This window comes from Sebastes umbrosus, chromosome 8 (assembly GCF_015220745.1).
Source record: "Sebastes umbrosus isolate fSebUmb1 chromosome 8, fSebUmb1.pri, whole genome shotgun sequence".
In the NCBI taxonomy this organism is placed as follows: domain Eukaryota; kingdom Metazoa; phylum Chordata; class Actinopteri; order Perciformes; family Sebastidae; genus Sebastes; species Sebastes umbrosus.
The window spans coordinates 35,197,585-35,218,034 of NC_051276.1; the positions used below are offsets into that span (position 1 = coordinate 35,197,585).

Genomic DNA, 20,450 nt, shown 5'->3' on the forward strand with positions numbered 1-20,450 from the left:
TGTTGGAGCCTCAAGTGACCATCATGGAGGAAGTGCAGGTTTTATCTTCATCTCTCAGGTTGCCGCTCACCGTGAGTGTCACTCACCGTGTTGCCGAGCCGGTTCCTCCAGGACTTCCACAGCAGGCCGTCCCGGCTGTAGTTGAGGCGGTAAGTTCGGGCGAACTCGTTCCCGGAGTACCTGACGTATCGTCCCTGAGTCCCGACCACCGTCAGGAAGGTCAACCGGCCCAGGTCCACCTGAACAACACAGCAACGGGCTTCTGTCAGATCAGGTGACGCACAGAGAACCCACATGTTCATCTACAGATCCTACTGAGTTCAGGGCTCGGCAACCTTGACTTATCTGTCTGGAGCCGCAAAACATTTGATCACTGTGATGAAGGTAACACAGTTTATAGTCTAAGTATATAGTATATTAGTCTAATGCAGTGAGGGCCAAAGAGACAATGTACTACGGAGTATTAGGACCACATTGAGGGAAAAAACATCTGAGATTTACAGAATAAAGTCATAACTTTATGAGAAAAAAGTTGTAATATTACGAGAATAAATTCATAACTTTACGAGAAAAAAAGAAAATACAACGTAAAATTACTAATTTATAATATTAGGAGTTTATTCTCTAAATCTCAGATTTATTTTTTTCCTCAATGTGACCCTAATACTCCGTCGTACCGTCGTACCATAGACCTACAACAATGATAAATAAAAATGAAAATATAAACAAAAAACAGTTATTCATTTCCGTTTCTAAAAGCCCACATGGAGCCTCAGGAGAGGAGCTGAAGAGCTGCAGGTTGCTGACCGCTCTACTGGGACTATTGAAGTCAGTCAGGTATCTCAACCTTAAAGCTTCTTTACTGTTTGTACCTGTATTCAATAATACTCTAATGTGAACTCTGATCACATTGTCCTGTTTCTCCTCCTGCTCTCTAACCCGGAGATAATCTACGTCTGAAGAGCGTTGCCGTGGACGACTGAGAATCCTCTGAACCTTTGTAAAGGTCAAACTCATACGAGCACATGAACCTGATGTTTGAGTGTCTTCCTTTAAAGCAGTCGGCTGACACCAACCTGCAGGTACTGACTGTCTGAAGGCTCCAGCTGTCCCTCAGGACACCAGGCGCCGTCCCCCTCCTCACGATTCAACCTGCAAACACACACAGAACTAATACTGTTAATACACGTAGTACAGTTCATACAGAGCGTCTGCAGAGCCGGGATGATGATCAGCAGTTATTGACAGTAGATCTGATGAACCGATCGCAGCACTGACCTGGCGTACTGTGGTCCCGTGGTCTCGTACCATTGGCTGGATGCTGTGATGTCATCGTCTTTAATCCGTCCGTCCTCCATGCCCAAGGCATAGCGACAGTGAACTGAAAACACACAAACAACAGTCACAATGGAACACTAAATAAAAACAGTTTTACTCTGTGAAATGTGTGTGTGTGTGTGTGTGTGTGTGTGTGTGTGTGTGTGTGCGCGCGTGTGTGTGTGTGTCTGTGTGTTTGTGTGTATGTGTGTGTGTGTCTGTGTGTTTGTGTGTGTGTGTTGGGGGGGTGGGGGCATACCGGGGTCGATCTGTCCGAAGGCTGCTGTGGCTTGAAGGATCAGCAGCAAGAAGAGGTGCATGATGGTCCGCCGATCACACCAACACACACGCTACATCTCTGAGAGAGAGAGAGAGAGAGAGAGAGAGAGAGAGAGAGAGAGAGAGAGAGTTATGACTGTTTGTGTTCAGAGCCGGTAGAACAATACAGTTGTTGAAGAAGTGATTGACTGTCTGTGTGAGTATGAACGAGACATCAGAACGGAGGAGGACGTCTCATTCATTTAGATGTGAGAACACAAAATATGAGTAGAAAACATGTCTGATGTTGGAAAAAGGAAACCTCGGAGTGAATGATGCCATGAAGGAAAACAAGTTAGGCCGCGTTCTAATCATCCATCTTTCACAATTTGTCTATAATCACTTTAACACAAGTTTATACTTATTATGTGGTTTTTAAATAAGAAAACCACCAAGATAGCGAAAACCAAAAAACAAGATGAACACAACGGCCAACAATCCAGATGGCAACAGCCAATAACCAAGATGGTGACGGCCAAAAAACACCTAGATGAAGGCCAAAAAAGCAAGATGGCAACAGCCAATAACCACCTACATGGCGACGGCCAAATCCACCGAGATGGCGACGGCCAAAAACCAAGATAACCACCAAGATGGTGACAGCCAGAAACCACCAAGATGAAGGCCAAAAAACACCAAGAACACGATTACCAACAATCAAGAACATCTGAAGTCCAGCAGGAGACGGTTTTAACAGAAGGTCACTGCACATTTGTACATCAATCTATGAACACATCTAACCAACGTAAACACAGATAACTGCAGCTCCTTCCAGATAAAACCCTTATTTGAACATGTTTGTACTGGAGGAGGTCAGCGGTCACACGACTACAGCAGGACGGACGAACCGGGACCAGTCTGAATGACTCCGGACTTCATTTACCAGAAGACTGAGTGATTTCACAACAGTTTATACACACTGGACACAAACAGCAGCCCACTCACTGAGGTTACGCAACACTGACACACACAATAGAGAAATATCTCTCAATCACAGTACTTAACAGATATAGATATATATAGATATACACTTTATATCTGAAAGTATATATATATATATATATATATACACACTTTATATCTGAAAGTATATATATATACTTTATATCTGAAAGTATAAGTGGTGTCTCACATCCTTTTTTTTCTTATTTTGAATATTTTCTGTCTTCTGTCGAGTTTCTGTTTTAAAAAAGGAGGAACATCGAGTCACTGGAGGAAACAGCTGGACGGGAGAGAGAGAGACAGCAGGGTGAGGCTGATGGAGGAGGAGGAGGGAGATAAAGTCGAGGCAGGAGAGGAAGGTAGGGAGGAGAACAATGGACGGAAAGGGAAAGCAGAGAGTTTAAAGAGTAACTTACCAGCAGACTGAATCTGGTTGCATCCTAAATTCCACACCAACATGTTATTTAGTAGTAAAAACACTATGTGAGATATTTCAGTACGTCCTAAACCTTAGTATGAAACCAATAGTATGTGAATTACATACTATTATACCGGTGAAATATTACAGTACGCAACGCTGGACACTACGGCGTCATAAATATCCCACAATGCAATATGGTAGGGACAACAACGTTCATAACAGACGTTGATGGACAGCTCTGTGACGTCAATAACGCTTCAATTTAATTGTATCTATAAGATTTCACTGTTGCTAGTGTGGAATATATATTTTAAATCACAAATCATCGTTTTGGTCACATGAGGTTGGTACAGGTTACCATGGCTACACGTCTCCAACCGGCAAGTTTACGTAGTCAAACCCAACTATGATGCTTTTCCTCAACCAAGATGGCGACAGTGAAAAACCACCAAGATGAAGGTCAAAAACGAAGATGATGACGGCCAAAACCAAGATGGCGATGGCCAATAACCATGAAGATGAAGGCCAAAAACCAAGATGGCGATGGCCAAAAACCAAGATAGGAATGGCCAAAAACCAAGATGGCAATGGCCAATAACCATGAAGATGAAGGCCAAAAACCAAGATGATGACGGCCAAAAACCATGAAGATGGCGATGGCCAAAAACCAAGATGGCGATGGCCAATAACCATTAAGATGAAGGCCAAAAACCAAGATGGCGATGGCCAAAAACCATGAAGATGAAGGCCAAAAACCAAGATGATGACGGCCAAAACCAAGATGGCGATGGCCAATAACCATGAAGATGAAGGCCAAAAACCAAGATGATGACGGCCAAAACTAAGATGGCGATGGCCAATAACCAAGATGGCGATGGCCAATAACCATGAAGATGAAGGCCAAAAACCAAGATGGCAATGGCGAAAAACCAAGATGGCGACGGCCAAAAACCAAGATGGCAATGCCCAAAAACCACCAAGATGATGGCCAAAAAACACCAAGATGAAGGCAAAAAACCAAGATGGCAACGGCCAAAAACCAAGATGGTGATGGCCAAAAACCACCAAGATGATGGCCAAAAACCAAGATGATCAGTGTTTTTGTCTTTAGATGCTGAGTCACACTATACGGGATAAAACACAGTAAATAATAACATTCAGGATTATTCCCAACACTCGTCTGATCACGTCATGATATGATCAACAGATGAAAAACAGCGATCTGGATGATTCAGCTCAGAAGAGGAGAAGATTAATCATTCACATTGATGTTTGCAGGGCTGAAGTGTTGAGACGTTGTGAGACCGAAGTTAAAGACAACCTGATGCACGTGATCGGACTGACGACGGTGACGCTCACATCCAGACTGAGATCCTCCCAGCCAGGAATAATATCACATACAGCTACACTTCTTCAAACAGACGTAGATCTGAGTTCATTCACTTCAGCCGAGCTGCAGCACAACGCAGCCGAGAGAGAGAGAGAGAGAGAGACAGAGAGAGAGAGAGAGAGAGAGAGAGAGATAGAGAGGGAGAGAGAGAGAGAGAGAGAGAAAAAGAGAGAGAGAGAAAGAGAGAGACAGAGAGAGAGAGACAGAGAGAGAGAGACAGAGAGAGAGAGAGAGAGAAAGAGAGAGACAGAGAGAGAGAGACAGAGAGAGAGAGAAGGAGAGAGCGAGAGCGAGAGAGAGAGCTTTATGTAATGTGTTGGCTGCAGCTCAGATTCCTGCTCTGTTGCTCATCTCTACAGAAACATCACATGACCACAGAGAGAAAAAACACAGAGACAAAGAAAAAGAGTTTTTTCTGAGTTCTAGTCCAGGAAGACGACCGACTGAAGATCAACACCAAGAACCAACAACAGATCACGACAGAGTGTTTCCTGTTTGTTCTGTAGATGAGCTCAGAACTACAGATTTATGGATATGAAGCTGCTGTAACGTTGACTCAGTTAAAGCTCCTCTATACTCCATGTCCTCAGACCTAAAGGACTGAATAGAGTTACCTGCAACAACTATCAATCAGAAAGCAGCTAAGAGGCTGAAGTCAGCTCTTTACTGTGTGACTTGTTCCAACAAGTCCAAAAGTCCAGATGTGTTTTACTAGGGGTGTAACGATTAATCTACTACATCCATGTATCCATTTATATTCCTATGATCCAACTACATTGATAAGTGCTCGGCAAGTTGTCCTTCACGGGACACGTATATCAACATAAAATGGATTGTATGGATACTGAGGATTTGCACCTTGTATTTAAGGACGACAAACCGTTATATGAAAGTGTCTTTTTAGCATTTTTATTAGTAAAGAATTGTTAAACGTTACTCCGGTTCTCTCTCCTGACATGCGCCAGCTTGCCAGCTCTGCCCTCTGCAGCGCGAGCACGCATCCATGGCGTGCATGCAGACGAGCGGCGCACTGGACTCCTCGCTCTCTCTCCCGGTAGAGGAGCCGGTCAGGAGAGTTTCAGGTGCTATCAAACAACTTGACCTACAGGAGCTTTCCCCGTGCGCTGTCGTGTTTTCATTCAGAGAAAATGACTTTCCTTTCCCCGTCATGATATCTACGTGCACGCAGCATCAGCCTCACGTATCCAGCCGGAGAGCAGACGGTCCGCGAGGCAGATTATCATGACGGGAGTAAAGTAAAAAAACAAAACAGAAATTAAACTAGCATCAGTCTAACGTAGTTTTAAGATGTTGTTCCAGATGTTTTCCTGTATGAAAAGAGCCTGAATGAACCCTGTAGGCGGACTACTGGATGACTATCAGCAGGTTATTTAACCAGCGTTTCTAGAGGAAGGATCTTTTTCCTGAGCTTTTGATCCGTATAAGCGGTTGATCACTGTTTTTCACTAAACATTAGGGATGCACCGATACCAGTATCGGATACTGGATCTGATACTGTGCTCATGTACTCGTACTCACAGAACGGCTCCAATACCACTTTACAGCAGCGTGACGTTAACCTCTAGTCAGTTGAGCAGGTAACGTTAGGTGGGGGAACCGCCATGTCAGCAGTTTGGAGAAAAAAGCAGAGCAGTCTGCAAACTATGATCTGCTAAATTGTCAAGAGGAGTGAAAAGCAGCTTTAACACGAGCAATGTGATAAAACATCTTAAGAACCAACACGACGCAGCGTTCAAGGAGTTTGCCAACGCTAGCAGCGGGAAACAGCAACAACTAACTTTGAGGCAAACGCTGGAGAAGTGAGCGAGAAACGTCCAGAGACAACCGACAGGCGGTAAAAATAACAGAAACTCTTACCCAGCATACATTGCTCTATGACCAGCCTGCTGTCAGTTGCTGATAATACGGGATTTTGCCGTCTTGTCAGTGTACCGGAGTCGAAGTATGAGATTCCCAGCCGTCGCCACATCACAGAAACCGCCTTAAAAAGCACATCAACTGTCTGTTGCAGGACATTTCGGCCTTCAGTTTCACCACTGATATTTGGACTAGCAGCGTCAGCCCGTCATCAGTTCACGCTGCGCTCCGGGAGTGATGCAGGACTCCCCAGCCTGCCGTGTGTCGATCACACCCTCCAGCTGGCTGTTAACGAGGGTCTTTTGGCACAGAGAAGTACTCGTATCGGTACTCGGTATCGGAGAGTACTAAATGTAAGTACTTGTACTCGGTCTGATAAAAAGTGGTATCGGTGCATCTCTACTAAACATCTCAGTCTGCATGATGGTACCTCCGGTATCCTGCAGAGCTCTGACTGTACCAGCTAATGCTATCTTTAAAACTAACATTAAAACTCTCTGACGGTCATACACTACTGACAGGTTTATTACTTTCTATCATACTTGCTCAAAGTCACCGACTGCATCTTTAAATCCTATAAACACGTTTTAGCAGAAAGCTAAAATACAATCAGAATATGTCTCCTTTAAACCAGAATAATCTGTTGATTCATAAAAACCTTTAAGGAACAGAAACAGTGAATGAACATGTTGTACTTTTTCCTAATCTGTTCCTCCATGTTTGCTTCCTCTCCTTTGTCTTTTCCTTCTTTATCTCCGTCTCCCTTCCTCCCTTCTTATCTCCTCCCTCGTCCCTCCCTCTATCCTCCTCTTCCTCCTCCTCCTCCTCTTCTTCCTCCTCCTCCTCCTCTTCCTCCTCCTCCTCCTCTTCTTCCTCCTCCTCCTCCTCCTCCTCCTCCTCCGTCAGAACTAACTGGAGCCAAAAGCCTCAACATTCCTGACATTCAACGCAACCCAGAGCTCTCTCTCTCTCTCTCTCTCTCTCTGAGTCTATGTCTCTCGCTCACATTAACACAGGAATTCCACGTCTTTCTCCAACTCTCTCTCTCTCTCTCTCTCTCTCTCTCTCTCTCTCTCTCTCTCTCTCTCTCTGTTACACACAGGAATCTCTCTCTCTCTGGTTGAGGGGTGAATGAGACAGAGTTCACTGAGAGCAACACACAACACAATGCAGTAGAAATATCAGACTCTCAACGTCTCTTTAACTCTTCTTATACATCCCAAAGTTTACAAAGATATTAAATAATACGTCAGGCAATCACATGCAGGTTCACATGCCGGGTAGATTATAACATTACTGGTGCAGAGATGGAGGATAAACTGATCGTGGCTGTTTTAACTTTTCTCGGGAGGCAGTTTGAGATGCAAAAAGTTTACGTTTTCAAGTATTTAATCCTCTTATCAACATGGGAGTGGACAAATATGCTGCTTTATGTAAATGTATGTATATATTTATTATTGGAGATCAATCAACAACACAAATCAATGACAGATATTGTCCAGAAACCCTCACAGGTACTGCATTTAGCATAAAACAATATGCTCCAATCATAATATGGCAAACTGCAGCCCAACAGGCAACAACAGCTGTCAGTGTGTCAGTGTGCTGACTTGACTATGACTTGACCCCAAACTGCATGTGATTATCATAAAGTGGGCATGTCTGTAAAGGGGAGACTCGTGGGTACCCATAGAACCCATTGACATGGTTGGTACCGATGGATTCATCAGGTTTTCTAGTTTCATATGATACCAGTATCTTCACTCTAGCTTTAATACTGATTCAGCTACAACCTTACTTTTCGTAGGTATAGCTAGGAGAAAAAAAGGTCTGAAAAATCTCAAAAAGAAAAGTCTAAAAAATGTCCATAAAAAGAAAAAAAAAAAAAGTTTGAAAAATGTTCCAAAAATCTCCCAAAAAGTGTAAAAAAAAAAAGTTAAAAAAATTAAAAAAAACAAATGAAAGATGTCCATAGGTATAGCTAGGAGAAAACGGAGACATTTCAAAAAGAAATGTTAAAATAAGTTCAAAAAATGTAAAAAAAAAAAAAAAAGTTAAATAAAATCTGAAAAATGTAAAAAAAAAAAAAGTCCCCCAAAAAAAGTCAGAAAGATGTTCAAAAAATCTCCCAAAAAGTGTAAAAAAAAAAAAAAAAGTTTGAAAAATGTTAATAAAATCACCCCAAAAATGTAAAAAAAAAAAGGTTCAAGAAATGTAAATAAAAATATAGGAAGATCCTGAAAATGTTAAAAAAAAAAAAATAAAATAAAGAAAGTCTGAAAAATCTCCAAAAAATGTAAAAAAAGAAAGTCTGAAAAAAAATTAATAAATAAATGACTGAAAAAGTCAGAAGATGTGTGACCAGCCTGTCGGTGGATGTACCCACTTATAATATCTTTCTTTCTGTTAGTTGCAGCACTAGTGAAATGAACCATTGTTGTAGGAAGAAAGACGCTCCAGCGATTTGAACACATGTTGAATCACATCTGGATTTTATCCAGACAGGAGACACTTGACTTCCTTCATGTATTTCATCATCTCACCAGTATACCTGTATGTATGTATAACACACACACACACACACACACACACACACACACACACACCACTGCAGACCTTCAGTCTTCAGTCTGTACAAAGACAGTCTGTTGTTGCAGCGCTGCTGTCTGATTATGCAACAACCATAAACAATAAAAACAGGCTGTCAGACTAAAGACTCACAGCTGCTTAACAGCAAACTCTAACAGAGAGAAAATGGAAATATTTACAATATATTTGCACATTAATATCTTATCAAAACCAACATGTTCCAGCACCAGATGTCTTAATCAGAGGAGCGTTCAGTGTGAGTATATTTTACACCAGTTTGTTTCATTCTTCCAACTAAAGTTAAGTTTCCTCTCAACAGTAAACTCTCCCTTCTGGTGAGAGTTCAGCCCAGTCACCAGGAAAACAATGTACGTTTCTGTAAACCAACGATACGTTGAATGTGGATGATTTTGCATTCAGGCAGAGCAAGTGACGTAGTGTATGGAGTGACGGTTATTGAAAGTTACGTGGCGTGATAATGAGTATAAAAAGCGAGAAAATTCACAAACGGCGAGAGGTCAAACAAACACAGGACTTTCACCCAGGAGATCGCTGTTTGTGTCCGGTGTGAAACCGAAAGTCAACATTGACTTTACGTTTGTTACGTAACGTTACGTAACAAAGACCACTAAGGGCGGCTGTTATGTATTTATGGTTGTTGCGGTTGTTACATTGTTACGTTACGTTGTAACGGTACGTTGTAACGTTACGTTGCTGTTACGTTGTTATGTTACGTTGCTGTTACGTTGTTATGTTACGTTGCTGTTACGTTGTTATGTTACGTTGTTATTATTATGCTGTTATATTATTTTGTTACGTACGTTGTTACGCTACATTCTTAAGTTATCATTTGAACACAAACTACAATCTTTTTAATAACCTTAACCACATAGTTTTGTTGCCTAAACCTAACAAATCGTTTCACAACGTTAACCACGTGGCATTGTGAGTTTCTGCAAGCGGGATACGAGGCTGATATGAAACATATTTTTTGTCAGAAACTTTGACATTCAACGTAGCCGTAGTTTGCAGATGCATATAATACCTACATGTTTTCAGGCAACCAGGTTGGAGTGTGATGGGCGTCAGTGTCACCTAATAAAACTACCAACATGTAACCTCAACATGATTTTACCAACGGTGTCGATGCGTTTTGGGCCGTCAACACTGATTTAGTGACACGCAGGTCACAAGATGTCAAGACCTCGAAGTTCAAACCCGGCACTTCTAAGCTCATTTTGTCTCATTAACTTCTGGGGCAGTTGAATCCTTAGAGTTTTAATCTCCCGTCTGTGAAGTTCAGAGCTTCCAGGTGGTCGTTTCAGCTTCGCTGGTGTAAAATCACACGTGTTCATCAGCCCAGAGTGTAACCTGAGAGCAGGTGATGGTGTCGAGGTCTGAACCGGAGCCGAGCGGCAGATGGTTCAGGAAGAGCTGCTGGTATCTGAAGAATGTGAGGAGCGCTTGATTTAACATGTAGAGCTTTAAGCTGACAGCCGAGGTGAACCACGCTATCAAACGCACCTGAAAACCTGATTCATTTAGCCCAGTTTTATCATTCACACAGGATGCAGAGATTGTGTTGGTGAAGAATTTGACCTGATTATAGGGCTGCACGATTATGGCCAAAATGATGATCAGGATTATTTTAATCAATATTGAGATCCCCATTATTTATCACGATTATTCATAGATTTTAGGGACAAAATATTTGTATTGCAATTTCACATTTAAATAAACAGAGCGCTGCTTTCACTTCAATGTTGTGCTAAATTCCAACAAAAACTCTAAATATTATCCTTTTACTTCGTTATTGTCATTTATAGTGGTTACTTAAATATAAAAAACACAATTCAAATAATTAGGAGATAAATTAATTTTATCTAAATATTTGCTTTGATTAAAAAAATCTTGGCATTATTAATTTTATATATATATTATAAGCTGCTTGTGTTAGGAAGTTAAACAGGTCATAATTCTCTATCTATTATCTATTTTATATTGATGTGAAAACATCTCCTTCAAACAACTGGATTTAAGTGTCTCACCAAAAACTACATTTTACCAGATTACATTTGAACGCATCATGATAGCGTTATAATTTACCATCGCCCAATACTCATTTTATTAAGTAGAGCCTGAATGCATCATAATGTAACTGAATAGAATTTTCTGTTTTATTTATAAGGGACATGTAATGTTTTATACTTCTGGTGAATATAATCCATCAATCTTATTTCTATAGATGTATTTTGTATACACAGTTCCCTTTGTTAACACCTTATTTTGAAAAGCGGACGTAGTCCCGCATGTCTACTTCCTCTAACTTCTCCAAGGTGGTCTCTAGCTCTCCCGTCAGCTCCGTTCTCTTTGGCCATCCATGGTCAGCTCCATCGGGGCCGTTTCAATGCAGAGAACACAAATGTCAGTATCTGGGTGCTCTACAGTCGTAGCGTTGGCTACATTTGACCACGGAGACGAGAGCGACAGCCGGCTCCACCGCCACGTTACCATGATACGACAACGTTTCCTGCTAACTTTAACACTTTTCACACTTTTTTCCAGACAGTTTGCAAACATTTTTCTGACTTTTTTCTGACTTTTTTTTCAGAAATGTTTCTGACATTTTTCAGATATTCAGGAATTTTTTTTTAGGTATTTCGCACTTTTGTATGAACATATTTTTTAGGTCATATTCTGGCCTTTTTTTGGACCATATTTCAGCTTTTTTCAGACTTTTTTTTATCCGTGATGTCTAGCTCTGCTTTTCCTGTCAATGTGTGAAACCCAAAGTGTTTCCATCCTTTACTGGATGTGTAGTGTTTACCACGCTGGATTTAACATGGGAGGGTGAAGGTCGTATCCACGACGACCTTGACGGATACGGAACGGATATGACGTCACGTTACTCAGACTACAACAATAAAAGCGGTAACTTCCTTCTACCTCCACATAGACTCAAATGAAGCAAATATATCCATTCTGGCATTAAAACATCTATTTATTTTTCAGAACGAGACTTTAAATCTTTCCAGTAACTCTGACGTCGAACAACTGAAGACTGAGCTGCTCAGAATATGAGCCCTGAAGACATGTCTAAATACACCTACACAGGTATGCAGGGTGTCGTAACTCTGTCAGCGGTGGGTGGAGGAAGTCTCTCGATTCTCACTGAGCACAACTAACATTTGTTTGATTGATGAGTTCAGTGGAGATCTTAAACCACTTCTCTCAGCAGAGTACAGTATCATGTAAATGAGCTGGATACACTCTATGAAAGCAGTGTTGTCTTTTTCCTTCCCGTCTTTTAATCTCTAGCATTTCTTATTAGGAAATAACATTCTCCTCTTTCTTCTACATATTTTTTAAATATGTATGTCTGTTTGTAAATTGTAATACAGCTGTCTTTAATCTCAATATAATAACAATTCCTTTTACAACCCACCAGTGCATTTATTTAAGTTATTGTATATCTCTTTTGTTTTATTTTATTTTATTATATGCACTGTCAAAGTTAACAATAATAGTAACGCGTTAACGCAAATTAGTTTTAACATCACTAATTTCTTTAACGCATTAACGCAACTTGTGATTTTTAGGTTGTAGCAGCTCAGTTTTAAAGCTAGAGTGAAGATACTGGCATCATAGTAAACTATAAAACCTGATGAATCCATCGGTACTAACCACGTCATACTAGCTGGTCGTGAAAGAGGTTAAATAACGCTCCAAACTGGCAGCTGCTGGCTGCAGCTCTGCAGATGGAAACTCGACACACACTCGCTCATTTACACTCGTCTGTAATCTGCAGCTATAGCTCCTATCTGCACACACACACACACACCGTCCTCCAGAAGCCATCTCGGCTGTTTCCTGTGAGTGTTTTTCAGTTTAACAGCGCGGCTCAAGTGGTGTTTGTATAAAAGGACATCATGAGAGCATCATCAGTCAGATCAGAGGCTGATAAGAAGGTCAAAGACTTCATAAAAATGTCTTTCTCTCAACGTGTGAAGGACTTCAGTGGAAGGAGCTTAGTGTGTTTTCACGTCGTCTGCTGCAAACACGCCAGATAGGATCTGTTAAATAGTTCCTCCTTTTGGCAGAAAGCTCACAGACGGATCAGTTGATTGGCTCCAGGTTGAGCTGGAGGAGATCTGGATCTAATGTCTTATATCAGATATCAGGACGGGATGAATTATCTTTTATTGGAAAGCAAGAGTGAGCTTGAGTCTGACGTCATCTTGTTAACTTTTAGTTCTCAGAGTTCACTGAGTGCAAAGCAGCGACGCGTCCAGCGCTACCCTCTTCCTGTTTGTCAGCTGTACTGAATAGTTTGAACTGCATCAATCAAAATGCTGACATTCAAATTATCATCATTATTATTATTAATAGGGCTGTCAATCGATTAAAATATTTAATCGCATGATTGTCCATAGTTAATCGTGATTAATCTCATATTAATGGAACATTTTTTATCTGTTTTGCCTAATTTTGAGCGTTATTTAACCTCCTTCGTAGCTTTAAAACTGAGCCCGCTACAACCGAAAAATCGCAAATTACCGTTTACGCGTTAAAGCCTTTTTAGGGCGGTAAAAAGGTCCCATAAAATGTCCCAGAACCTAATTTAGATCCTGGTCGCTGCAGCCACAACACAATGAGTTCCTAACAAGGTTGCCAGTTCCTAAAAAGGTTCCTAGTTCCTCAAAAGGTTCCCCGTTCTTAAAAAGGGTTCCTAGTACCTAAAAAGGTTCCTACTTCATCAAAAGGTTCCTAATACCTAAAAAGGTTCCTCATTCCCCATAAGGTTCCCAGTTCCTGAAAAGGTTCCTACGACCTAAAAAGGTTCCTTATCCCCCAAAAGGTTCCCAGTTCCTGAAAAGGTTCCTAATACCTAAAACGGATCCCAGTTCCTCAAAAGGTTCCTTGTTTATTAAAAGGTTCCCAGTTCCTAAAAAGGCTCCTAGTTCCTCAAAAGGTTCCCAGTTCTTGAAAAGGTTCCTAGTTTCTTAAATTTTCCTAGTACCTAAAAAGGTTCCTAGTTCCTCAAAAGGTTCCCAGTTCCGGGGGGAAAGTTCCTATGGTTGAAACAGGGCTTAAACATCCTGTAAGTGCAGGACAGAATTTGTCTCCTTTTGAAGACATTTGTCCCTTTTCAAAGACAGTTTTTCTTGTTATTGTACAACATTAGATTGAGAAGAATAAAGATGAGATGCTGGTAACGTTAGGGAACATCAGACCCGTGTTTTAAATGATAAATTATCTTGTAAGGTTACAAGAATGGACTTTCTCCAGAGGATAAACCTGCCGTGGTTCACCTCACCAACACAGACTGACTGACACAGAACAACAGGAGGTCTAAACCTGGACCGACCGACCGACCGACCGACCGACCGACCGAGCGACCGACCGACCGACCGACCGATCGAACGAACGAGCGAGCGAGCGACCGACCGACCAAGCGGGTTCATGCTGGATGTTACTGTGATGAAGAGAGTGTCTCTCTGAGCGTCAGCAGGCAGAAACAACATGTTTTCTATTGAGTGAACGGAGCGGTCAGATCTCAGTCTGAGCAAAACACTGTTGTGAAATCACTCCGTAGCCTGAAGCTGCTCTCAGGCTGCTCAACAGACAATAAATCAGCTTTCTACTGATTCACATCACCAACAGGACGCTGATAAAGACACCTACAGGACGCTGATAAAGACACCTACAGGACGCTGACAAAGACACCTACAGGACGCTGATAAAGACACCTACAGGACGCTGATAAAGACACCTGCAGGACGCTGATAAAGACACCTGCAGGACGCTGATAAAGACACCTACAGGACGCTGACAAAGACACCTACAGGACGCTGACAAAGACACCTACAGGACGCTGACAAAGACACCTACAGGACGCTGATAAAGACACCTGCAGGACGCTGACAAAGACACCTACAGGACGCTGACAAAGACACCTACAGGACGCTGACAAAGACACCTACAGGACGCTGATAAAGACACCTACAGGACGCTGACAAAGACACCTGCAGGACGCTGATAAAGACACCTACAGGACGCTGATAAAGACACCTGCAGGACGCTGATAAAGACACCTGCAGGACGCTGATAAAGACACCTGCAGGACGCTGATAAAGACACCTGCAGGACGCTGATAAAGACACCTGCAGGACGCTGATAAAGACACCTACAGGACGCTGATAAAGACACCTGCAGGACGCTGATAAAGACACCTACAGGACACTGATAAAGACACCTGCAGGACGCTGATAAAGACACCTACAGGACGCTGATAAAGACACCTGCAGGACGCTGATAAAGACACCTACAGGACACTGATAAAGACACCTGCAGGACGCTGATAAAGACACCTACAGGACACTGATAAAGACACCTGCAGGACGCTGATAAAGACACCTACAGGACACTGATAAAGACACCTGCAGGACGCTGATAAAGACACCTGCAGGACGCTGATAAAGACACCTACAGGACGCTGATAAAGACACCTACAGGACGCTGATAAAGACACCTACAGGACGCTGATAAAGACACCTGCAGGACGCTGATAAAGACACCTACAGGACGCTGATAAAGACACCTACAGGACGCTGATACCATCAGTCCTCAATGACTTCATTACTGGCTGTCACAACTCACTTTAACAACTAATTATATTCCAATTAATCATTTAATCTATAAAAAAATGCTCATGAAAAGTTCCCAGAGTGCAAAGTGACGTCTTCAAATGTCCGACCAAACACTCCAAAGATATTATTACAGTGATGTTTGATATTTGGGATTAGGAAACGACAACAGGTTTCATCAATAGTCATTCTAATTGATTAACAGGGGTGATAACTAAGTCAGCAATATATCCGAAGTCGCGTTGTCAATTGATTTAAATATTTCATGGTGATTAATCACATGATTGTCCATAGTTTATCACGATTAATCACAAATTAATCACATTTTTTTATCTGTTATAAATGAACCTTAAAGGGAGATTTGTCAACTATTTAACACTCGTATCAACATGGGGCCAGTTTAGTGCCAAATGTCTGCTTCTAACCGGGTTTAAATACGTGCAAATAGCACTATCAGCCGTTGAGGTGCTTTGAGAATGAAACGGTTTCTTTTTGTTTTATTAGTGCAGGTTTAGTCGATGCATTAACCTGGCGAACAAAAAACATAGCTTTGGGTCTCAAATCTGGAAGTACCAGTCCAGTCAGACTGGGTTTACACTGCCTCTCACCCACTGCATGCTGGGATATACTGTAGTTTTGATGGATGGATTCTGAACCATAAGCAGTGACCTCCTCTTCCTGGACTGTCACGTTCTTTAGTGCTTTTTATTTGTGCATATTAGAGCTGTTCAAAATGAACCTTAAAGGGAGACTAGTCAAGTATTTAATCCTCTTATCAACATGGGAGTGGACTAATATGCTGCTTTATGTAAATGTATGTATATATTTATTATTGTAAATCAATTAACACAAATCAATGACAGATATTGATCCAGAAACCCTCACAGGTACTGCATTTAGCATAAAACAATATGCTCAAATCATAACATGGCAAACTGCAGCCCAACAGGCAACAACATCTGTCAGTGTGTCAGTGTGCTGACTTGACTATGACTTGCCCCAAACTGCATGTGATGATCATAAAGTGGGCATGTCTGTAAAGGGGAGACTCGTGGGTACCCATAGAACCCATTTACATTCACTGATCTGGAGGTCAGAGGTCAACGGACCCCTTTGAAAATGGACATGACAGTTTTTCCTCTCCAACATTTAGAGTAAGTTTGGAGCGTTCTTTAACCTCCTTTGCGTTAACCTCGACAGCCCTGGTTTAAAGGGCTGAAGCTCAGCCGTCAGTTCGTCCGTCGTGTAAACGGAGCTGAGCATAAAAATAACTCAAACATGATCCCTGACTCACCTCACAGGAGGTGGAGAGGAGGCAACACACATACAGAGAGCGTATGATAACACTGAAGACTGCAGACTTACAAACCAAACATCATCTCGGCCCTAAACTGACTCTACATCAGTGCTCCAGCTACAGTACACCTTGCTGTGGGTAACCATAGCAACAGCACTGATGCTGACAGGTGAAACTAACCTGAGCGGAGTTTAAACTGACTACAGGCACACTTTAAAACCCGGAGGAGGACAACATTGGTTCCTTTGGGAAGTCGACAGAGGAAACACAGAGAGACATTAATGGACTCATTATTATCAATAGATACGAGTCTACTATTTCTATTTCTATTTCTATTTCTATTTCTTGTCTGTCTGCTTGTTTTATGTGTTTTAAATGTGTTTGTATCGTATGAAACACCCCGTCGCTGCTGCTGTCTCGGCGTCTTGAAGAACAGATTTTCTAACCTCAGTGAGACTGCCCTGGTTAAATAAAGGTTAAATTAGGGATGACCCGATACCCGATACCAGTATCGGGTATCGGGTCCGATACTGTGCTCATGTACTTGTATTCGCAAAACGGCTCCGATACAACGGCAACGTACCACTTTACGGTAGCGTGACGTTAACCTCTCGTCACCACCTTTCAGGTCCTCACGCTCCACCTCCCCGACGGTGCGGTGCGAGACAGGGAGAAATGCAGTTATATTCCTGTACAGACTCTTTTATGTCTTAAACTCTTCTACCCGACGGACCCGGTACCGGGTTCGGCTGAGCTGTGTGTTAAAACCTTTAAAAACTCCATAAAATACTTTGATGGTCTTTGTTCTGAATAGTTTCTAAAAGACGAGGCCGTAACGCCACTTAAACAACACTCAGAGAGGATTCAGTTCAAACGATGTTTGTTTGACAACGATTTCAATATTTTAGTGACAACATCAACGCACGAGAAATTGTATTTTTACTTTATAATACTTTTATACTTGACTTTGGATTCTTGTTTTGTTACCTTATTTACATTGTTATTGATCTCATTTGTTATTATCTACTCTATCATATTTCATTATAATAATAAAACTACTCCATCTGGAGTCAAAATTATACAATTTTATTGATTTTCTACTGAGCACAGTGGTAGAATGTGATGATGCTCAATGGTAGAATGTGATGATGCTCAATGGTAGAATGTGATGATGCTCAATGGTAGAATGTGATGATGCTCAATGGTAGAATGTGATGATGCTCAATGGTAGAATGTGATGATGCACAATGGTAGAATGTGATGATGCTCAGGGTAAATGTCATGGTTAAAGTCTCCATTGTGGTCTCATAGCCTCCTGTAGAGGATATCAGGAATATTTTAGAGCCAGATTCCCTTTCAGGAGGTAGAAAACCCATTTGGCACACTTTGAGGTATCCAGGTGTGCCAGATGGAGAGTCCTCCTGGTCCTATCCTGACTAAAACCTTTATAGAATCTATGTGCTTTGTGTTATTTATATCTGCTTTGGCTCAGTTGTAGTCGAGGAGCTGCTGAATGAATTCAGTGGCGTCTCTGTGCACAGCATCATTGCTATAATGCTGTTATCCACTGTCTAAATGTACATTCTTTCCTTTAGTTCATCACAGTTGTACTCAGGCAGAGTAACACATCACTGGGGATGAATCCTCTGAGGTCTGACCTATCCATAGAGACCAAGATCATGCAGGTAGACCTGCTAGTTGTGGAGCTATTCTTCATGTATCTAGGAGGACCTCTCCTTCTAGCCCCCTACAGGGCTTGATCCAAACTGGAATACATGGCTGCTCTTTATCATAAACTCATCATATCCAGCATGTTTTTTCTAAATCTCTTAGATATAAATGAGAAAGTGTTGGAGTTGAATGTGAGCACTGATGCTGGATCAGTTCTTCTCCACATAACAAAGATGTCAGATGTCACATTTAGGCCTCAGTGAGCAGCAGAACTGATCTCAGCTCAGCTGGTCCTGCAGCAGCTTCAACTCTCTTTACTTCACATCTAACTCAGATCAATACATAAACTCTCAGCTGATCGATACATAAACTATCAGCTGATCAATACATAAACTCTCAGCTGATCAATACATGAAGCTGTCAGCTGATCAATAGATGAACTAGTCAGCTAATCAATACATAAACTCTCAGCTGATCGATAGATAAGCTGTCAGCTGATTACCTGTCCGCGGGTTCCCTCCGGATCCACAGCAGCAGCGAGGCTCCTTCTCTCCGGTCTGATCCGCGTTGGTCGGGCTCCGGTCCGGCGGTTCGGTCGGTTCGGTGGTTCGGAGCTCAGAGGATCAGACCAGGATCATAGTGGATCAAAGTGTAATCCTGCTGCTGGATCACCGTCCGACTGGATCCACTTCTTCTTTTGTTTCTCCTGCTGCTAGTTTTCCTTCAAAAAAGTGGAAGAAGAAGAAGAAGAAGAAGAAGAGCTGCTGAACTCCGAGGAAAAAAAGTTACTGTGTATTTACATCACATCCTGTTTCCGAGGAGGAGGAGGAGGAAGAGGAGGAGGAAGAGGAGGAAGAGGAAGAGGAAGAGGAAGAGGAGGAGGAGGAGGAAGAGGAGGAAGAGGAGGAGGAAGAGGAGGAAGAGGAAGAGGAAGAGGAAGAGGAGGAGGAAGAGGAGGAGGAGGAAGAGGAGGAGGAAGAGGAGGAAGAGGAGGAGGAGGAGGAAGAGGAGGAGGAAGAAGAGGAGGAGGAGGAGGAGGAGGAGGAGGGGTGAAGGGGAAGAGGAAGAGGAAGAGAAGGAGGAAGAGGAGGAGGAGGAGGAAGAGGAGGAGGAAGAGGAGGAGGAGGAAGAGGAGGAGGAGGAGGAGGAGGAAGAGGTAGAGGAGGAGGAGGAAGAGGAGGAGGAAGAGGAGGAGGAGGAGGAGGAGGAAGAGGAGGAAGAGGAGGAGGAGGAGGAAGAGGAGGAGGAGGAGGAGGAAGAGGAGGAGGAAGAGGAGGAGGAGGAGGAAGAGGAGGAGGAGGAGGAAGGGGAAGAGGAGGAGGAGGAGGAAGAGGAGGGGGGAAGGGGAAGAGGAGGAGGAGGAGGAGAAAGAGGAGGAGGAGGACGAAGAGGAGGGGGGAAGGGGAAGAGGAAGAGGAAGAGGAGGAGGAAGAGGAGGAGGAGGAGGAGGAGGAGGAAGAGGAGGGGGGAAGGGGAAGAGGAAGAGGAAGAGGAGGAGGAAGAGGAGGAGGAGGAAGAGGAAGAGAAGGAGGAAGAGGAGGAGGAGGAGGAAGAGGAGGGGGGAAGGGGAAGAGGAGGAGGAGGAGGAGGAGGAGGAGGAGGAAGAGGAGGAAGAGGAAGAGAAGGAGGAAGAGGAGGAGGAAGAGGAGGGGGGAAGGGGAAGAGGAAGAGGAGGAGGAAGAGGAGGAGGAGGAGGGAAGGGGAAGAGGAGGAGGAACAGGAGGAGGAGGAGGAGGAGGAGGAGGAAGATGTAACAGGATGGACGGTTGTCCTTTAAATGTAAACTAACTGACTGATTGATTAATTAATTGATGATCTGTTAGAGTCTCGCTCACTTTCCTCACAACACACTTCTTTCTGTATTTCTGTGTGAGGAGTTTGAGGAGTTTGAAGCGGTGCTGATCAGGACAGAGGACAGCAGGGGGCAGCAGAGTTTCAAAATAAAACGTTCTGTTTTCTGTCTTCTCTCTTCCCTCAGTG

General features: G+C 42.7%; 2 protein-coding genes and 1 pseudogene across 2 annotated transcripts in view; 2 read left to right on the forward strand and 1 right to left on the reverse strand.

The window, feature by feature from the left end:
- Positions 1 to 19,296, reverse strand: part of ddr2l (discoidin domain receptor family, member 2, like) — a 31,010-nt gene extending 11,714 nt beyond the window's left edge. The window contains 5 exon segments of the mRNA XM_037777863.1: positions 87 to 239; positions 1,077 to 1,152; positions 1,279 to 1,381; positions 1,577 to 1,675; positions 18,973 to 19,296. Of these exon segments, the coding sequence (XP_037633791.1) occupies positions 87 to 239; positions 1,077 to 1,152; positions 1,279 to 1,381; positions 1,577 to 1,637 (393 nt within the window). The 5' untranslated portion in view covers positions 1,638 to 1,675; positions 18,973 to 19,296.
- The window catches only part of LOC119492980 (actin, non-muscle 6.2-like), an 840,607-nt gene that overhangs the window by 563,489 nt on the left and 256,668 nt on the right, over positions 1 to 20,450 (forward strand). The gene's annotated exons all lie outside the window — the stretch shown is intronic.
- Positions 19,239 to 20,022, forward strand: LOC119493203 (annotated as a pseudogene).